Below are 22344 nucleotides of genomic sequence, written 5' to 3'. Positions count from 1 at the left end.
GTTGATCACTTTGTAGAGATTTGTTTTTACTTTTATTGGCCTTTTCTGTTTGTTACTATAATGATTCATTGTGTTACCTGCTAAAACCAGACAAACAAGAATGAGCTGAAGCCTTTTTATAAGCTCTGCATGTGCCCAATGTGATTCTGAGCTAGTAACAATAAGGGCAGAGCATCTGGGATATTTACAGCGGTAAATGAGGAAAATATTGTGAAGATAGACGATAGATAGATAGATATGAGATAGATAGATAGATATGAAATAGATAGATAGATATGAGATAGATAGATATGAGATAGATAGATATGAGATAGATAGATAGATATGAGATAGATAGATAGATAGATATGAAATATATAGATATGAGATAGATAGATATGAGATAGATATGAAATAGATAGATAGATATGAGATAGATAGATATGAGATAGATAGATAGATATGAGATAGTTAGATAGATAGATATGACATGATAACTGATTGATAGATAGATATATATAAGATAGATAGATATGAGATAGATAGATAGATATGAGATAGATAGATAGATAGATAGATAAATATGAGATAGATAGATAGAAAGATAGATATGAGATAGATAGATATGAGATAGATAGATATGATATAGATAGATATGAGATAGATAGATAAATATGAGATATATAGATAGATATGAGATAGATAGATATGAGATAGATAGATAGATATGAGATAGATAGATATGATATAGATAGATGGATAGATAGATATGAGATAGATAGATGGATAGATAGATATGAGATAGATAGATGGATAGATAGATATGAGATAGATAGATATGAGATAGATATGAGATAGATAGATATGAGATAAATAGATAGATATGAGATAGATAGATGGATAGATAGATATGAGATAGATAGATAGATAGATAGATAGATAGATATGAGATAGATATGAGATAAATAGATAGATATGAGATAGATAGATGGATAGATAGATATGAGATAGATAGATGGATAGATAGATAGATATGAGATAGATAGATAGATAGATAGATAGATAGATATGAGATAGATAGATAGATATGAGATAGATAGATGGATAGATAGATATGAGATAGATAGATGGATAGATAGATATGAGATAGATAGATAGATAGATATGAGATAGATAGATAGATATAGAGAGTTATTTCTTATCTAGTAACTTGTCAATCTCTTTCTTTGTGAGCGGCAGAATGATCTGAATTGTTGGCTTTCCCTATCTCTCACATCTTTTGGGTATAAACAAGTGCAAAGGTTACAATATATTGAGTAGATATAGAAAGGTAAAGGTATCGCACAGCACAATCTTCCACCATCTGGTAATGCCAACCCAAGCACTCCTAGGCCCTGGACCCTAGGGCCTAATGTCCCATATGAGGAGACTGGTACTGTTCATATGATACATTTTTCACACTGGGGCCCAGGAGCTTCAGCATAGCCCTCTGATCATTCCATAGGGGCCTACGGAGGGTACAATGTCTCACCAATTGATTAACCCGGCTGTACACAGTTGATTCATTCATCATCACGTTCAACCATGATCTAATGCAGTGGTCTCAAACTGTGGCCCTACAGATGTTGCAAAACTTCAACTCTGTCCGGGCATGCTGGGAGTTGAAGTTTTGCAACTTCTGGAGGGCCACAGTTCGAGACCCCTGTTCTAATCTGTATCGATCACATTACATGTCAGCCGCATGTGTGCGCAGTCAGAGATAGCTGAGAGGATTGGCGCGACTACATAGATGTCAGCTCAGTAATGACACAAGGCTATGCTGGAGAATGAGAACATTCATGGAGCAGAAATGAGTTTGTCAGTTAACAATTCTTATTATACATTAAAGCCTAATGCGTCATAATATCCCAATGAGTTATGCCAAACGACAAACTCATTTCTGCTGCTTTTAACACACCCAGCTGTGTCACATGTCGAATATAATACACAGTACGTGATTGTGTACAGGAATGAATAATAGGGGAGTACTATGAAATGGATTTGGGACAAAGGGGGTAATGTTTCTCCTTAAGGAGAGCATCATAAAATTTATAGGAATGCAATATATATATATATATATATATATATATATATATATATATATGCTGCACTCACACTACTTTTTTTCAAGTGGCTTTCCCTTAAAGGGGTTCTCCACCATAAGGTGATTTTAGTACGTACCTGGCAGACAGTAATGGACATGCTTAGGAAGGATCTGCGCTTGTCTTGGGGCTAAGTGGCTATGCTGTGAGATTACCATAACACTGTGGCTAGTTTTTTGTGAACTGGTATTTCCTGTTTGAGTTCTCTTCTTTTGATTACAAATCCCACAATTCCGTTTTCCTCCCTCCCACACATCAGCCACCCCACCCATTGAAACATAAATGAGCTGCATCCATTCAAAAGACCTGTGGTTTTCAATCAGGGTACCTACAGCTGTTGCATTAGTTGCAGATTGATCTCTCTCCCACCAAGCGATCCCTCCACCCATTGAAGCAGACAGGCTCCCTGTCATCAGCTGACTGGTGAGTCAGGTCTCGGCCGCATTGGAAGCTGGGAAAAATCTGAGACAACAGTCATTTTGTATGCCGTTAAAAATAAATATTGGGGTGAAAGTCACATAAGAATTGTGAGAAAACCGTCACACACAGGTACAGACACTATATTATGAACTACACTAACTTTACAGCCCCTGTAGCATAGTCAAATAAAAAAAATCCTGGAATACCCCTTTAAAGTCAGTGTTTCACTCCAAATAGGAGTCTTGGAGACTGACTGGGAATGTATGCCAAGCCAAAGATTTGCAGACAGCTGTTTTGGGATTTTGCCCCTGTACGGTACACATCAGCAAGCACACTGCTTTGTACTAAACAAGGGCAAAATCCCAAAACAGCTGTCTGCAGATCGTTGGCTTGCCATACATTCCCAGTCAGTTTTCCAGTCAGTTTCCAAGATTCCTAATTGAAGTAAAACACTGACTTTAAAAGGTGTACTCCAGGGAAGTATATAAATGAAAAAAGTTCCAAAGCCACCACACTACCTGGATATGTTCCCTGTATACCATCCTGCCTGATATGCAAGGCTCCTGTGGCCCTTGTTATCTTCTCTGGCTGCTTGATGTTCTTTGCCATCCTTCAGTCCCCTTGCCTACATCTTCCAGCAATCATTGCAGCTCTGCTCTGCCAGCTCCCACCCTCCTGATCTGAGCAGCAGAGAGATTCAGTGTCTGATTGGCTGAGATGCACACACCTCCCAGTTCTCAGCAGTAAAGGGAGCATGACTCATCAGTGCAGGGCAGAAACCACATGGTCTGTGTCTCTCTCAGGAGGGTGGGGGCTGCTTTCAGAGAGGGATTTGGACAGAGACAGAGTGGAATGATGTAATTCCCTCACTTTATGCATGCAAGTGACAACCAAGGAGGGGGAACTGCTCTATATAGCTTGTGAATGATACTTAGACAATTAAATAGGTTAATGAGAGGGACAGGATGGGCTATGGGTTTAGTTCGGCGGAGTACCCCTTTAAGGAAAAGCCACTTGGAAAAAGTGAGGGCCAAAACCTCAAAACAGCTGTTTGCAGATGGCTATTCTTTATTTCTGCAGAGATCTCTGGATTGGCATACATTCCCAGTCAGTTTCCAAGACTCCTAGTTGAAGTGAGACACTGAAATTAAGGCAAAGTCACTTGGAAAAAGAGCTATGAAGAATGTTACTATCACTATGGCGAGGCTTCTCTGGAACATCGACTCAGCAATATGTCTACTAACAAGATGCACATGATGGAATTCCAGAGGCGTTTTCATCTTCAGACAGAAATCCGATGTCTCAGGATATTAATAATGTGCCTCATGTCTACAGAAAGCTTATGTGCACAACTCCATAGATATGCACATGTAAAGCATCATCTTAATACGCTATGACCCCCTAAGACCACTATCTGAGACCAAAATAAGCAGAAAGAAACATAAAAGTGTTATCCTGGGTTAAAGCATGAATAAAAATAGCTGCCTTCTTCCACAAATAGCGCCACTCCTGTTCTCAGATTGCGTGTGGTACTACAGCTTGGTCATTTTAAAGGTTAACCGTCAGCCTGTTCACCCACACTATACCCAATACACTGGATTACAGTGTGTGTGAACAGGATTCCATACAGGGGTCCCTTACTTAAATTGCTTCAGTAGGTCCTGAGATATCAGTTTCTGAAGTTACCATGCTGTATTCAGGGCCCCCTCCACTGGCCGCTTCTGTCTCTCCCTCTGTCACCTCCTAATCCCGCCCTGCTATTTGAATATTCATAGTCTTCAACTCCATGTCCTAGTGACGTGGAGTCACCAGACACATGAGCAAAGCACTCTCCCGGCAGAGCGCATGCGCTGGAAGATTTAATCATGAAGTGAGAGCAGGGGAAAATCTTCCGGCGCATGCGCTCTGAGTGGAGTCACCAGTCTCGTGACTGGTGACTCCACGCCACTAGGAGGTGGAGTTAAAGACTTATGAATATTCAAATACCTGGGGTGGGATTAGGAGGTGACAGAGGGAAACAGAAGCAGCCAGCGGAGGGGAGGCCCCGCCTGCACGGCGCAGTTCCCTGAATACAGCATGGTAACTTCGGAAGCTGATAACTCAGGACCTACTGAAGCACTTTGAGTAAGTGACCCCTGAATGGAATCCACTATAATCCAGTGTATTGGGTTTAGTGTAGGTGAACATGCTGACAGTCTTCCTTTAAGAATACAAATGCTCAGCACTGCTGCTCACAGCCGTTTATCTGCGGGAATGCTCCGCACTTGTTGCTGGTCTTTGTGTTACTCCCCTATAAAGTACACATTTAGTTTTAATGGATGTAAAGTACAAAAATAATAACAAAATAACAACAACAAAAAACATAACCGCTTTTTTTTCTTCTTTTTACAAAAGTCCCATCAGCCCTGTCCTCAGGTTTGTGCAGTATTACAACTCAGCTCCAGTCACTTCAATGAAACTGGGCTGTAATACCACACACAGCCTGAGCATAGGTGTTGTGCTGTTTCGGGAACAACGCTGCTTCATTTTAAATTTTATTTTGAATTTATTTAAATTTGTTTATTTTAAATCAGGGGAACAAAAATCCCTGTTAAATAAATAGATGACTTAGACTATTTAAAGAAGTGATTTGGTTTACAGAGGACTTGAGTAGGGGAGGGTCATGCATTCATTTAGTGGAAATTGAACTAAGCCACAGGAAGCATCTCTTTTTCCTCTTTGGCGGACTATGTGTACCTTGATTTCTCTTTTTCCTCTTTAGCGGACTATACGTACCTTGATTTCTCTTTTTCCTCTTTGGCGGACTATGCGTACCTTGATTTCTCTTTTTCCTCTTTGGCGGACTATGCGTACCTTGATTTCTCTTTTTCCTCTTTGGCGGACTATGCGTACCTTGATTTCTCTTTTTCCTCTTTGGCGGACTATGTGTACCTTGATTTCTCTTTTTCCTCTTTGGCGGACTATGTGTACCTTGATTTCTCTTTTTCCTCTTTGGCGGACTATGCGTACCTTGATTTCTCTTTTTCCTCTTTAGCGGACTATACGTACCTTGATTTTAATTCAAACTGTGTAATACTTCATCTCCTCTATGGTGGTACTGCAGGGAAGCTGAATACTTGCTGCCAGCTTCCCCAACAGATCACAGGTGATCATTGAGGATCTATAACCATGGTCTACAAACTGTGGACCTCCAGATAATGCAAAAGAACAAATCCCAGCATGCCTGGACAGCATTGATTTAATTCCAATTGTATAATACTCATTCTCCCCTATGGTGGCGCTGCAGGGAAGCTGAATACTTGCTTCCAGCTTCCCAACAGATTGCAGCTAATCGCTGGGGATCTTTAACCGTGGTCTCAAGACTGTGGACCTCCAGATGTTGCAAAACTACAACTCCCAGCATGCCCAGACAGCTAACGCCAGTTCAAGCATGCTGAGATTTGTAGTTTTGCAACATACGGAGGTCCACAGTTTGGAGACCAAGGAACTATAATTTATCATCAGGGTAATCTAAAATGGAGTTTTAGGTTTTCTTTAAAATCTCAACTTACATTTTTTTTTTATGTATATCAATATAAAATAAATAAATAAGTAAAAAAAATATAAATATATATATATATATATATATATATATATATTCCCAAAAGCTCGAATTGATCAAAACTAGATTTCAGCCCCGTAATTTACATTGCATCAAAATTCTTATTGTAAATCACTCCAAGCTCTTCTCTCCGCTGCCAATTTTCTCTTGCTGGATGACCCCGCGGTGCCTTTCATCATTATCTGTACTTATATACCTTATTACTCCTAAGTGTGCGCCCACATACTCCCACCACAACAACAAAGCTCAGGAATAGGAACTGTTACCAGGACAGCGACAAGCAGATGTTATTAATGAGACCAAGATAAAGGACATCATCCCCTGGAGTTTATACAGTAGTAGACTCAAAGCCGGGCCCATAAAAAAAAACAGGGACTGAAGTCGCACAATTGCATTGCTGCAATAAAGAAAGTATAGACTGAAAGGGGTACTCCGGAGGGGGAAAAAATGTTTTTAATTTAACTGGTGTCAGAAAGTTATACTCATTTGTAAATTACTTCTATATAAAAATCTTAATCCTTCCAGTACTTATCAGCTGCTGTATGCTCCAGAGAAAGTTGTTGTAGTTCTTTCCAGTCTGACCACAGTGCTCTCTGCTGTCACCTCTGCCCGTGTCAGGAACTGTCCAGAGCAGGAGAGGTTTGCTATGGGGATAAGCTAATATTCTGGACAGTTCCTGACACGGACAGAGGTGTCCGCAGAGAGCACTGTGGTCAGACTGGAAGGAACTAAACAACATACAGCAGCTGATTAATACTGGAAGGATTAAGATTATTTTTTTTTTATTCAAAACTAAATTTTTATTGAAAAGTGTGAAAGCAAAACAAAACAAAGCCACCAACACAATCGCTCTTGAGAGCACAGTCCTTCTGCAATACAAAATGGTCACAGAAATGCAAATGGCAGTAGTTATACTTCAACTGCGTCTCCTGGTATTGGATTGCAGCTAAGATATCTACAAGGTATAAGGTATGGCCTCGAAGGGATTAAGATGTTTTTTAATAGAAGTAATTTACAAATCTGTATGACTTTCTGGCACCGGTCTTTAAGGGAGAAGTCATATTAAATTACCGCATTAAAGCTTATAGGAGCTCAAACGAATCGAATACAGGGTATATAATAGTAATATTCGTGAAAATTATCAGGTGAAAACAATCACCTTAAATAGCCCATCCCGTCCATTGCTTCATTAAACTGTGTAACACTTAGGTCACTGTCATTTCAAACTGCTTTCCACCATGTGATAGCCTATGTCATTTCTTACATGTTTGTAAATCACTTTGTTTACCAAAAATGACTCCTTACCTCAGAAAAACAACTCTAAACTCTTGGCCACTAGGTGTCTCACTTCTCTGAAAACTGCTGTTCGCTGCCTATTGTTAAGGGAAATATGTCTCTCTAGTAGGAGGCTAGATAAGGCCAAGTGGGGAATAGGGTTTGCATGTGCTCTGTGCAGTAGAGATGAAGAGAGGAAAAGAGAACCTGGGCTGTGTACTCACACGCGGACCCTGTCTGCCTGCTGAAGATGATCTACACTGTCCCTAATAGGTTACCCAAGGCTTCCTGCTCATCTCTGATGACCCATATAAAGTAAGCAGCAGTGTACCTATTGCTGTATATCCACAGTGCTTCAGTGTAATCTTCCCTTATTGATCCCAGTGCTTAGTGTAACCCCTTCCCTGCTGTACTGCTCATGTTTCATCCCCCAGCACAATGCCAGCCTGTTCAGTCCAGTGCACTTTAAATAGGCACTGTCAGAATCAAAAACTTTTTATACGTTGTACATCTTGGCAAAACATTGACCTTCTAATATACTTCATGAAAAAAAAATTTATCTCCTTTTTATAGAAATCATGGCTGATAAAAAAAAAAGACCACTAGTAGTCCCCATATCATCAAGAACATAATCCTGTCCGGCTGCAGCATCATCTTTGTCCAAGCTGAAGCACAGGCTGGGACAAAGTCCAGGAAGTGAGGGTGGGACTAGCACTCCTCTGTGCTCACTCCTGTCCTGTCTATCAGACTCCTGTTTGAAAACAGAAAGGAGGGGGTTACCGAGTAGCCTGCAGGGATTGGATGAAAAGACCTAGCACAGCAGACTCAGGGAAGAAGTGAATTCATGGTGAGTAAGGGTGGGCTCGGTGCTTGCCTTGGACACAACTCTTCCTGAGCCGTGGATATCAGAATGAGTGAGCAGCGAACAGAGGTATTTGTGAGCCAAATACAGAAGCTAAACACATAAAAAAAACATGTAAAGCATCTGCATGATCTAGTGAATAACATATATAAGCATACAGATATAACAGGTACACTTTAAAGGGGTACTGCAGCTCTATGACATCTTATCCCCTATCCAAAGGATAGGGGATAAGATGTCTGATTGCAGGGGTCCCGTCGCTGTTGACTCCCGAAATCTTTCATGCAGCACACACCTGTCTCAGCTGCATGCAGCACTGGAGGCTCCGGGTCTGAAGCCTCACGACCATGGGGACAGAGTATCGTGACAGCACGACTCCGCCCCCTTGTGATGTCATGCCCCGCCCCCTCAATGAAAGTCTATGGGAGGGGCTGGAGTACCCCTTTAACTAGTATTACATCATGCCATAGCAAGGACCGAGTATGTGCTGTGCTGTGATTTGCCAGAGAAGTAAGGAAAGTGTGTGTGTGTGTGTGTGTGTGTGAAGAGCTAAAAATGGTAAGAATGAGAAATAGCAGCCCACCATAGAGGCACTCACACTACAAGAAGAAGGAGCCCCAAAATCCCTTTCCTTCTCCTCTCAAGGGTTGATGTAACAAGGTGCAGGATTTAAAGAGGCACTGTCATTGTTAAAAACTTTTCATATATTGCAGGACTCATTATAATATGACATTTCACAATATACACCTGTTAAAAAAAATTTAAATTTTCACCTGAAATTCAATCTCAAAGTAGCCACCACTAGGCCAGGCAGACTAGTCTAGATTTTACAGCATACTGGATACCGGCCGTAAAGCATACCAGTATCCAGTATAGGAGATTTCTATTGTGTATGCAAAACTATAGATAAAGGATGTGTGGACATGCTGGGAGCTGTAGTTTTACAACAGCTGGAGGCAACACTGCTCTAACACAATTATTTACAAACATTGCAGCTTCAGTTGTTACTAAACTACAACTCCCAGCATGCTGAAATAGTCAAAGCTTTCTCGGACTCCTGAATGACAAAGAAGTTGATCAGACATTCAGGAGTCTGTGAAAGATGAATGACACACATACTAACAGCTATGCTGATTAGCATCCAGCTTTACTAGGAGAACATAAAACAGATAGAACATGTATTCATAAAAATGCTGTACTTTTATCTATTTTGTCTTCTGATTACTGCAGGCAAGCTCCAAGTATCTTCCTCTGACACATGACACAGCATAAAACCAGAGAGGAAAGGGTTACAGAGTAGAGAGTACTGATTGGCTGACTGCACAGGCTTGCTCCTGTGAGGGAGACAGACTGACACGCCCCCTCCAGCCTGCACAATGAAAAAGTAACTCACCAGCAGATAAATGCTTATATCTCTGGATATATAGGTCCGAGATGCATATAAATTATATGGACATGATCAGGATTGGGTCCTGAGTAACATCACTTTTTTTCTTTTTTTTGCGCTATGACAGGTACGCTTTAAAATAATCTTAAAAAAAAACAGGTACACTTTAGTTTCTCCTGCGCTGCTGTGGTAAAATAAAACACCGGCTGCTGGTTCCATGAAAAAATACAGGTGATCGCTGGAGGACTCTAGAGCAGAACACCATGTGATCACCTTATCATCGGGGAATCCCTGTAACAAATAGGTACATAACAAAGCGGAGGACTCCTTTAGCCCAGTATGGAAAAACTTTTTGGTGGACAACATTGTTTTAGACCTTGTGAAATGTCAATATAACTGAATATTTGTGTAGCCCAACATGTTAAAGGGGTACTCCACTGTAAAAGATTATTTTTTAAATCAACTGGTGCCAGAAAGTTAAACAGATTTGTAAATTACTTCTATTTAAAAATCTTAATACTTCCAGTACTTATCAGCTGCTGTATGCTCCAGAGAAAGTTCATTTCTTTTAGAATTACTTTCTGTCTGACCACAGTGCTCTCTGCTGACATCTCTGTCCATTTTAGGAACTGTCCAGAGTAGAAGCAAATCCCCATAGCAAACCTATTCTGCTCTGGACAGTTCCTGACATGGACAGAGGTGTCAGCAGAGAGCACTGTGGTCAGACAGAAAGGAAAAAAAAAAAAAAAAAGAACTTCCTCTGGAGCATACAGCAGCTGATAAGTACAGTGACCCCCCGACTTATGATGGCCCCGACATATGATCATTTCAACATATGATGGCCTCTCAGAGCCCATCGTATGTTGAAGGCAGCCTCGACATATGATGCTGCTGTGTGTCGGGGCCATCGTACAAACAGCTATCTGACAGCGCTGACAACTTCAGCAACTGACAGATAGTTGTATAATGTGCCCCGTGTGCCCCGTTCTGCCTCCTGTTACTCACTCGCTGTCCTGCTAACTCACGCAGGATTCCACTGTGAGGTCCGTGTAAGCCCCGCCCCCCAGTGCAGCCATAGCCAATAGCCTGCAGCATCTTGCTGCAGGCATCCAATGAGCTGCTGGCTGCCCTCCCCTTCCTTTCCTATAGAGCTGTAGTCGGCAGGATCGTAATGGAGGACATTCTGTCCCCCCAGAAGGTATTTAAAGAACTGTACAGTACTGTATGCGATGTCACACATCACATACAATACATATACACACTATACACCCCATACATCAATGTTTCCCTATCAGTGTGCCTCCAGCTGTTGCAAAACTATAACTCTCAGCATGCCCAGACAGTCAATGGCTGTATATGCATGCTGGGAGTTGTAGTTGTGCAACAGCTGGAGGCACCCTGGTTTGTTAAACACTCCCCATACACTCCACATACAATGGTCATCCCAGAACCAATTAGCAGTTTCCCATAGAGATATGTATTCAACATACAATGGTTCCGAGGCCCCAGAACCAATTACCATTTTTACATAGACATACGTACTCGACATATGATGGTTTCAACATATGATGGTTCTCCTGGAACCAATTAATATCATATGTTGAGGGACCACTGTACTCGAAGGATTAAGATTTTTGAAAATAAGTAATTTACAAATCTGCTTAACTTTCTGGCACCAGTTGATTTAGATTATTTTTTTTTTCAGCAGAGTACCCCTTTAAAATTCTTAGACCATCTATAAGGCAAAATTGTATTCAAGAGGACAGAACCAATGGACACTAATTTAGGGGGGGGGGGGTCAGATTTGATTAGTTATTTACATTTTACCATACACAACATTTGCAAAGTAAAGCTGTGGCATATCCTTCTGTACCAGCCTAAAGTAGGATAGGTCCATTGTAAAAAAAATATATATATATAAATATATACCGTATATACTGCTAGCATATGCTTTTCTTACTATATACTGTTTTATGGAATATCGTAATTTACTACTATTTGTGATATACAATTATTTACACTTTTTTTTTGTTGCCTCCATCAGGCTCATAGACCCCTATGGCTATGCTTATGGGTACACATTCTAAGCAAGTGTTTCCCAACCAGGGTGCCTCCAGCTGTTGCAAAAACTACAACTCCCTGCATGCCCGGACAGCCAATAGATCATTGGTCTCCAAACGGTGGACCTCCAGCTTCTGCACAACTACAACAGCTGTCTGGGCATGCTGGGAGTTGTAGTTTTGCAACAGCTGGAAGCACCCTGGATGGGAAACAATCTTCTTAGCATAGATTACATCTAGTGACTATACAGACTGATAGAACAGATCAATGGTCTCCAACTGGTGGACCTCCAGCTGCTGCAAAACTACAATGGCTGCCCGGGCATGCTGGGAGTTGTAGTTTTACAACAATTTGGAGACCAGTGGAATAGATTATCCAGACAGCCTGCTGTAAAAATCTGCCCGGCTCTATGGTCAGCTACAGTGGACTAGAGTGCTTGCAATCTACTATATATATATATATATATATATATATATATATATATATATATATTTTTTTTTTTTTTATTTTTTTTTTTATTATTATTATTATTTTCACTGCAGAGCTTGCAATCTACTTCTTCACTCTTTTATCCCTACCAAACAAATGACTCATCCTATGGCTGTCTGGCCCATAGAGCTTGCAATCTACATGCCCAGCCCCCATACACTGTTTTGCACATATATAACATATGTGGATACAATTGTGATTGATTTCCAGCCTGTTTGAGTTAGTATAACTGTATCATTTCCACTTGCTTCTGGATACAATGTATCTATTTTTACACGATGCAATAAATAAATAACTAGGAAAACATTTAAGATTGTTACAGGGAATTAATCGGGTGGAGGGTTAACTCCTTGCACGCTGGAGGGTGCACAGCTGTGCTTCCTTGCCAGGCCCATCTGGGGTGGGCACAGAGGAGGCTAGGAGTGCAGTCAGGTATATAGGATCTCTGTACTCACCCTCCACCTGTATCCCTGGACATGCTGCCGCCTGGCACTGAGCACAATCTTCCTAGATGAGTGCAGAGGATAGACACATCCACAGCAGCAGGGACTGAGTGACTGTCACACACAGGGTTTGGGCAGGGCTGGCTCTGCCCTCTCACAGCTCTCTGATTGGGAGCCACCTTGACACACAGTCTGCAGCCAGCCTTCTAGACGTCAGCCTTGTGCCACTTATATCCTGCACATAGATTGCAAGCTCCTTGGCGACAGCATGCAGCGAAAGAGCAGGGACTCCGATCAGATGATCCCCACAGCATGTGCAGGAGGAACCCAAAGGACTGGAGAAAACATCCTGGACCAGATACAAAACAGCAATTGAATGAGAAAATCACTAGCACGGCGCGGCTTCTGCAGAACCTCTTTACAAAGAAAGAGGCTTTAATAAACCACTTATGTATCATCAGGATGTTCTGCAGCAGCCCAGTGCAGTTATTACATAATTACAATCAGTGTTATTTATTTATTTCATGTTTATTCATTCAATTGTAGTTACACATAATAATCATATGAATAATTTCTATTCAATTATGAATAATTCATAAATATTTATGGTAATTTTTTTTCTCTCAGCCGTGATATCAGATCAGCAAACTGCTGCGCCGTTCCCAATGACATTTTCGCTAATTATTTATTTAACATGATTGAAAGTAGTTCCATTTGGTCCAAAAATCGACACCAACTTGCAGAAATAAAAAAAAATTTAAAATCCATCTTAATGGTCTGTTCACACGTACAGTATTCTGCTGCAGATTTCAATGTAAACTGAATGACTGAACACAGCTTTAAATCCAGCGCATCAAATCTGCACAGAATACTGTACGTGTGAATAGACCCTAAAGGAGAACAATCAGGAACGCTTCCAAAGTATAGGGGATAAGTGTCTGATCGCTGGCGGTCCGACTGCTATGACCCTCCGCGATCGCCTGCACTGGACCCCGGCTCTTCCGGACGAAGTGGCGGCTGACAGACCCCTCCATGTAACTATATGGGAGAGCGGGAGATACAGCGTTGGGCTATTTCCGGCTCTCTCATAGAGATACATGAATGGGGCGTGTCAGACGCTGTTTTGTGCTGAAGATGGAGGGGGTCCCAGTGGTGGGACCCCCTGCAATCTAAAACTTATCCCATAACCTTTGGATAGGGGATACATTTTTCTGCATGATACTTCTCCTCTAAGGGTCTATTCACATGTACAGTATCCTGCGCAGTTGTGTTCAGTCATTAAGCTTACATTAAAATTTTGCTACCATTGAGTTCAATGGGTCCGAAGGAAAGTCTGCATACCTGTCCCTATTGCAGATTTTCTGCTGACCCATTGAAGTCAATGGTAGCAAAATCTGCTGTGGATTTTCAGCAAATACACTGCGGAAATTCCACAGGTAATCTTCAGACATGCACATTCACACATGCGTATTTTGCTGCAGATTATCTAATGGTTAGGGTGTATTCACACTACAGAATGTCTGCCTAGAGAAATTCTGTGCACAGCAGGACACAGTTTTCCTCTACGGTAGATTTGCTAGACATGCGCCATCACCATTGACCTGTTCATTCTTTTGGAAGAGTTCAGAATTTAAACTTCTGTGGCAGAATGACCTCCACCTCCAACCACAACAGCGGGTGCAGTTCACTGAGGTCCGATCGAAGCTGCGTGCCAAGGGCTACCACTACTCCATGCTGTATCCTGCTTGCCTAAGAGTGGTGGACTCCCCACAGTAGTTGTATTTAGGGTATAGGTCTGCACTGTGTTAGGGCGTAGATGTTTTACTATGTCCCGCTTAGTGTTAGACAGGGAATTCTTGTTTTGGTTATGCTTTGTTGCATTTGTTTGTTTTATGTCTGTGCCCTGTCTGTCTTTATGTGGGTTGCGTGTGGTACGTGTGGTCCCGGTGCTCTTTCCTTTCTTGTCCTGGTCCTCCTTTGCTCCTTCCTGCTTTTCTCTATGGTTATCTTTCGTGATGGGGACCCTAAAAGTTGTTAGTTGGAATGTCCGGGGGCTTAACTCCAAGTTTAAGAAGGCATTATGTCTGGATTTTGTGAAACGTCAGTCTCCTCACATTATCTGTTTACAGGAAACCCACATTACGGGCCAGAAGGTTCTTGCCCTGAAACGGGCGTGGATGGCGCACCCCTATCATGCCTCCTTTTCTAATTATGCTAGTAGTGTCTCTGTTTTAATTACTTTTTATTTAAGTCCTTGCCATTGGTTGTTTTCCAGACAGCCTGTGACCATTTTGGGAAGTTTGTCATATTGCACTGTGCTATTGGTTCCTTCTCCTTTGTTCTTATCTCCGTTTATGTGTCCCCTCCATTTCAGGTCTCTGTGTTGGAGTTGATTACTAACAAATTGCTGTCTTTTCCCTCTGACCCTGTCCTGGTGATTTCAATGTGACTCCTGATCCTGTGCTCGACTGCACCACTGCTGCTGACCCTGGCTCCCCCTCCTTAAACACCTTGCGCCTGGTGTTGGGCCTGACTGACCTCTGGAGATGAAAGTATCTGAATGCATCTTCCTTTTCCTCTGCGGCCCATAGGTCCTTCTCTCGCATTGATTTTGCTCTGGCGTCCGAGGACCACCTCTAGGCGATAAGAGATGTTTCCTACACCACTAGGGGGATCTCAGACCACTCTGCGGTACTGGTAGTTCTCAACCTAGGTCCTAGTCCCCCTTTCTGTATTTGGCTCATGAACCCTGGCTGGTTACAGGTCGAGGCTGTTGTGGAGGCTCTGGGGGTTTCCCATACTGAGTACTGGGAGCATAATGCTTCTTATCCAGACCCTTTAGTTCAATGGGATGCATACAAGGCCATGATCATGGGTGCCTTTATAGCAGGTGTAGCGGGCCAACGGAAAATTAGGTCAGCTATGGAGCGTAAGTTGCTGGAGGAGGTGAGCGTTTTAGAGGCGACATATATTAGAGATCCCTCTCCTGATAATGAAAGGGCGTGGGCCAAGGCTCAGAGATCTTTGTTGGTGGTTTAGAAGGATAGGGTCCAGTTACAGTTGGCGGATAGGGAGGCTGCTCTTTTTGAGTTTGGGGACAAGAATGGGAAGCTGTTGGCCTATTTAGCGAGGTCTAGTCGTCCTCCTGCCTCTATCCCTTGTATTAGGGGCGGGGATGGTTCTGTGGTGTCTGACCCCCAGTTGATTACCTCTGTCTTCAGGGACTTTCACTCCTCCTTGTATTCTGCCCCTCCTAGGCCCTGTCTGGGGGAGATTGTGTGTTTCTTACAGGAGCTATACCTTCCCAAGCTTAGTTGCGCTCAGGCGGAGGTGCTGGATGCCCCCTTTGGAGTTGAGGAGCTAGAGCAGGCTATTCTTGATCTTCCCCATGGGAAAACCCCAGGTCTGGACGGGATGATTGGCAATTGGTATAGGATGAATGAGGAGCGCTGGGGCCCCTATGCTTCTTAAACTATTCCATTCGATGGCTGTTGAGGATTCTCTTCCACATTCTATGAGGAAGGCGTTGATTGTAGTGCTTCCAAAGCCTGGAAAGGACCCTTTACTGCCTGATTCTTATAGACCCGTCTCCCTTTTAAATGTTGATATTAAGACCTGGCTAGAGTCCTGGCTCCTCCCCTACATGGTGTCATCTTCTCCATCATTCATCCTGACCAAACAGGGTTTATACCGGGTAGAGCTACTGACGTGAATGTTAAGTGCCTACAACTCAATATTGCAGCGGTGGGCGAGTGCTTTCCTATTGGAGTGAATGTTGGTCTAGATGTTTATAAGGTCTTTGACTCGGTGGGGTAGCCCTTTTTATGGGAGGTCCTGGGTGCATTTGGGTTTGGTCCCCTATTCTGTACTTGGGTTTGATAATTATACGATTCGTACTAACTTGGATGTTTCTGCTCCCTTACTTCTGGGTCATGGGACGAGGCAGGTGTGCCCGCTATCTCTTTTGGCGGTGGAGCCTTTGGCAGGGCTATCCATAAAGACCCTACTATCTGTGGCATCCCCTTGGGGTCTATTGTAGAGAAGGTTTCCCTTTATGCAGATGACACGTTAGTGTACTTGGCAGATGCGGAAGGTTCTCTCCTGTCTTTAATTGACCTACTGGACTGGTTTGGTTTGATTTTGGGCTTACGGGTAAACTGAGCTAAGTCCTCTTTAATGGTGCTTTCACCTGGGGTTCTTCTCCCCTCCTCTCTTCCGGCCGGGGTGCAACTGGTCTCCCGTTTTAGATACCTGGGGGTGGAGGTTACTGCATCCCTGACAGACTATCTCTCCCTGAATTTGTATCCGCTCTTATGCTCCACTGTGGAGGGGTTAACTGCCTGGCCCTCTCTCCCTCTGTCCCTAGCTGGCAGGATCAACATCTTCAAAATGATTTACCTTCTTAAATTCTTGTACCTTTTTCATTTAGCCCCTCTGATTCCCCTAAGAAATATTTTAGTGTTCTATGTGGTGCTCTGGGATCCTTCTATTGGCAGGGAAAGCCTCCCACACTTGGTCGGGCTCTTCTACAGGCTCCCAAACGACATGGTGGCTTAGCCGCCCCTGATGTATATAACTATTTTCTTGCCTCCCAACTGGTTTTTGCATCGTGGTGGATCGACCTAGATCTGTCGAACTCGGCAACTGCCCTGGCTGGAGATGGGTTCATATGAAGCTCTTACTAACTCATTCTACAGGTATCACTCTCACTCCTCTTTTTTTTCTTCCCCTGCAAACTATAATTAAAGTGTGGTCCGTGGTGTCGAGCAAATTTCCGCAGCCTCTGGTATCTCCTAGACCACCCTGGTGGGGAAATATACATTTTTCTCACCTGCATGGGTTACAGGAGGCTGGTTTCTGGGGAACTCATGGAGTCAAATTTGTGATCCACTTGTTTGCAGAGGATCAGGTTTTCTTATCCTTTTCGGACATGAAGGAACGTTATAGCATCCCTGGAAATGCCTTGTATAGGTATCTTCAGTATGCGGTTAAGGCGCAGTTTGGCTCCCTGACATTTACTCCTGTGTTTTCTGATGTGGAGCTTCTCCTGGGCACCACGGATCTTTCTAAACCCCTTACTCAGTCTTATGCTCTCCTGCAGTCGCTGGGGCCTAGCCCTTTCTCTGAAGCCTTTCAGAAATGGGTGGCTGATATTCCGGATTTGTCGGAATGCCAGTGGAAGGAGGTTCCTATTACTCCACTGTAGTTAGTAGTAGAGATATGTTGATCCAATCTAAATATGTCTTGAGGTTGTATTATACCCCTGCTAAACTGAAGCGTATAGGTGTTTCCCAGTCTAATCTGTGTTTTCGTTGTTCTTCAGAGGTTGGTACCTTTTTGAATGCTGTTTGGGATTGTCCTGTCATTGCCTCCATTTGGAGGGAGGTGATGGGGTTTCTGGCGGATAATCTTGACTTCCCTTTTCTACTCTCGCCTGCGATGTGCCTGTTGGGATTTATCAATGAAGTTGTCTCTGGTTCACATAGACGCCTGCTGATTCGCTTTCTTCTATTCTGTGCCTATAAGGTGGTAGTGATGTCCTGAAAGGATACCTCTCCTCCCCCTCTGTCTAGATGGCGGAATCTGGTAAACCAATATGTCCCTTTGTACCAGGCATTGTATGTGAGTCGCAAGTGCCCGAAGAAATTTGACAGGATGTGGACCCCCTAGCTTCTCCTAGATGTGTCGGCTGACCCCCCCGGCTAGATTGTTCCAGTAGGTCTCCTAGAGTGTGCTACTGTTCTTTCAGGGAGGGGACTGGGATTGGGGGGGGGGGATTTTGGGGTCACCGGGAAGTGTGTGAGTGTGTGTTTGTTCGTTCATGCTGGGCTTTCTCCGGTTGGGTCTCAGATGAAACCTTCTTTACTGCTGATGGATGTTTTTATATGTATTGATCCCTGTCATTATGGTGGAGTCAGTCTCTGGGACCTTATGTTTACCTTGTTGGTGATGTTTGTTAATTAAAATGCAAAACTAAATAAATACTTTAAAAAAAAAAAAAAAATCTTAATCCTTCCAGTACTTATCAGTTGCTGTATGCTCCAGAGGAATTTGTGTAGTTCTTTTCAGTCTGACCACAGTGCTCTCTGCTGACACCTCTGTCCATGTCAGGAACTGTCCAGAGCAGGTGAGTTTTTCTATGGGGATTTGCTCCTGCTCTGGACAGTTCCTGACACGGACAGAGGTGTCAGCAGAGAGCAATGTGGTCAGACAGAAAAGAACCACACAACTTCCTCTGGAGCATACAGCAGCTGAAAAGTACTGGAAGGCTTCAGCTTTTGAAATATAAGTTATTAACAAATCACTTTAATTTTCTAGCACCAGTTGATTTGAAAAAAAATTTTTCCACTTGTTTCCACCGGAGTTCCCCTTTAAAATAAATTTTTTTTTTAGGAAGATCATTTTGTCTGCAGAACGATTGTGCAGTGACTGTATGAACACTGCTGGGGGATCCGGTGGCACCACAGCCTGATTTGTGACACATGACCCAGAATTATGGCCAAAGCTAATTACAAACCTGAGGGGATATTTCTCTGGAAAAGCCATTATGCGCCTGTAATGTGTAGTCAGTGACCACAATGCGCTGCTGCCCAGATAAATAGGGGATCTGTGGTGTGGCTTCAGATCTTCCCTTGTGCATGCGTGCTGACTATTATACACATGTCAGATGCGCATATCTGCAGATTAAGCTTTTAACGCCTCTTTCCTTTCCTCTTTTTTCTAGAACTGAATGTCGTTTTACAATGAGGAACATCTATAACCGCGGGGCGCTAAAAATATTCTAATAGTAACAGGAAAAGGTCCAGTGCTGCAATAAATGGATCAATTGTACATTTTTGTTTTACAGTCAGATGTGATACACTATTATAACACACGTAGGAGAAAACGGAGATAACGCACTCACCGCAGACACGGATGCAACTTCATATTTCAGCTTTATTCCAAGACTTGGACGAGTACAACATGCAGGACAGATACACAGGGAGCAATGATGGAACAGGTGAGGCGGGGCGCGACGGAGGGGCGGCAACCGGTTTCACGCACTGAGGCGCTTCCTCTGGCCCGTACGGGCCAGAGGAAGCGCCTCAGTGCGTGAAACCGGTTGCACCACTCTTCCATTACACAGGTTTGGAGAAATCTCCCCCATATAAATACCTACTGTAAGTTATCACGTAAACATACCGTATATACACAAAATCTGAATGTATAATCCGGGTACATAACCTTCTGCACAACTGTTGGGAAACTGTTTTGCGCCACTTATGCCACTTATGGTTAAAAAAAAAGCAAGCAGGTGTGGCCCCCACCCCCCCATTCTAGGCAGTTTTACTATAATTTATAATTGGAATATTGGCCGAAATTATAGCAGAAATCTACACTAGTTCCTAGATCTCAGTGTGTGGAGCCACCTCTTAATACATCTTGGGCATCTTACTCCAGTTTATATTTTTATAGAGACTGGTGTATTAAAGGGGTACTCCGGAGGAAAACTTTTTTTTTTTTTTTTTTTTTATCAACTGGTGCCAGAAAGTTAAACAGATTTGCAAATTACTTCTATTAAAAAAATCTTAATCCTTCCAGTACTTATTAGCTGCTGAATACTACAGAGGAAATTCTTTTCTTTTTGGAACACAGAGCTCTCTGCTGACATCATGACCACAGAGCTCTCACAGCGCTGACATCTCTGTCCATTTTAGGAACTGTCCAGAGCAGCATATGTTTTCTATGGGGATTTTCTCCTACTCTGGGCAGTTCTTAAAATGGACAGAGGTGTCAGCAGAGAGCACTATAGTTATGATGTCAGCAGAGAGCTCTGTGTTTCAAAAAGAAAATAATTTCCTCTGTAGTATTCAGGATTAAGCTAATAAGTACTGGAAGGATTAAGATATTTTAATAGAAGTAATTTACAAATCTGTTAAACTTTCTGCCAACAGTTGATTAAAAAAAGAAAAAGTTTTCCATCGGGGTACCCCTTTAAATGCCAGTCTTAATACATTATGGGGGGAAATATATAACATCAGCTGTGCTGTCTAAACTTAATCCCGACGAAAGAGTATTATTTGTTCACTGCTCTGTGTTTTCTGTATGTTTGTATTATATTTGTGCAGTCTTCCTTACTGTAGAGGGGCATTATTGGGGGACCGTCTGGCAGTATGGGGACCGTCTGGCATTGTTTACTGTACAGTGGCATTATTTGGGCACTATCTTGCACTGTTATGTGTTTACTGTATAGTGTCATTATATAGACACTGTCTGGTACTGTTATGTGTTTACTGTATGATAGAGATGAGCGAACTTACAGTAAATTCGTCACGAACTTCTCGGCTCGGCAGTTGCTGACTTTTCCTGCATAAATTAGTTCAGCTTTCAGGTGCTCCGGTGGGCTGGAAAAGGTAGATACAGTCCTAGGAGACTCTTTCCTAGGACTGTATCCACCTTTTCCAGCCCACCGGAGCACCGGAAAGCTGAACTAATTTATGCAGGAAAAGTCAGCAACCGCCGAGCCGAGAAGTTCGTGACGAATCGAATTTACTGTAAGTTTGCTCATCTCTACTGTATGATATAATAATCTATGCACCGTTTTCTTTACTGTATAGTGGCACTTTATGGGCACTGTGTGACACTTTTATGTGTTTACTTTAAAGGGGTACTCCGGAGGAAAACTTTTTTTTATTAAATTCACTGGTGCCAGAAAGTTAAACAGATTTGTAAATTACTTCTACTAAAAAATCTTTATCCTTCCAGTACTTATTAGCAGCTGTATGCTACAGAAGAAGTTCTTTGCTTTTTGAATTTCTTTTTTTGTCTTGTCCACAGTGCTCTCTGCTGACACCTGATGCCCGTATCAGGAACTGTCCAGAGCAGCATAGGTTTGCTATGAGGATTTTCTCCTGCTCTGGACAGTTCCTGATACGGGCATCAGGTGTCAGCAGAGAGCACTGTGGACAAGACAAAAAAGGAATTCAAAAAGAAAATAATTTCCTCTGTAGCATACAGCTGCTAAAAACTACTGGAAGGATTAAGATTTTTTTTAATAGAAGTCATTTACAAATCTGTTTAACTTTCTGGCACCACTTGATTTGAAAATATATATATATATATATTTTCCACCGGAGTACCCCTTTAACCCCTTAATGACGCAGGACGTAAATGTACGTCCTGGTGATGTGGTACTTAACGCACCAGGACGTACATTTACGGCCTGAGCATAACCGCGGGCATCGGAGCGATACCGGCATCATGCGCGGCGGGTCCCGGCTGTGGATCGCAGCCAGGGACCCGCCGGTAATGGCGGACACCCGCGATCCCGCAGATGTCCGCCATTAACCCCTCAGCGCTGCAACGGTGATCCAATCATCCTGCACGGCAGACGGAGGTCCCCTCACCTGCCTCCGCTGCCTTCCGGGAGTCTTCTGCTCTGATCTGCCTTCCTGCAGACCAGAGCAGAAGATGACCGATAACCCTGATCAGTGCTGTGTCCTATACATAGCACTGAACAGCATTAGCAATCAAATGGTAGCTATAAATAGTCCCCTATGGGGACTATAAGAGAGTAAAAATAAAAGTAAAAAAAAGTAAAAAAATAAAGTAAAAAAAATTTGAAAAACCCCCTCCCCCAATAAAAACGTAACTTGTCCCATTTTCCCTATTTTACCCCCAAAAAGTGTAAAATTATTTTATGTACA

At 42.7% G+C, this 22344-nt stretch overlaps 1 protein-coding gene across 2 annotated transcripts in view; it reads right to left on the bottom strand.

The window, feature by feature from the left end:
- Positions 1-19581, bottom strand: part of TTC39A (tetratricopeptide repeat domain 39A) — a 117243-nt gene extending 97662 nt beyond the window's left edge. The window contains exon 1 of one of the 2 annotated variants that reach the window (XM_056532309.1): positions 19563-19581. Coding sequence is in view for 1 of the 2 variants with exons in the window: in XM_056532308.1 (XP_056388283.1) it covers positions 12671-12693 (23 nt within the window). In the remaining variant the exon portion in view is untranslated. Of the gene's footprint in view, positions 1-12670; positions 12961-19562 lie in introns of those variants that run through there. The other variant, XM_056532308.1, reaches the window with a different exon arrangement.
- Between the last annotated feature and the right edge of the window lie 2763 nt (positions 19582-22344).

Source organism: Hyla sarda, chromosome 7, assembly GCF_029499605.1.
Source record: "Hyla sarda isolate aHylSar1 chromosome 7, aHylSar1.hap1, whole genome shotgun sequence".
NCBI lineage: Eukaryota > Metazoa > Chordata > Amphibia > Anura > Hylidae > Hyla > Hyla sarda.
Note: the sequence above shows the minus strand (reverse complement) of the source record. Positions and strands in the feature narration are given on the sequence as shown.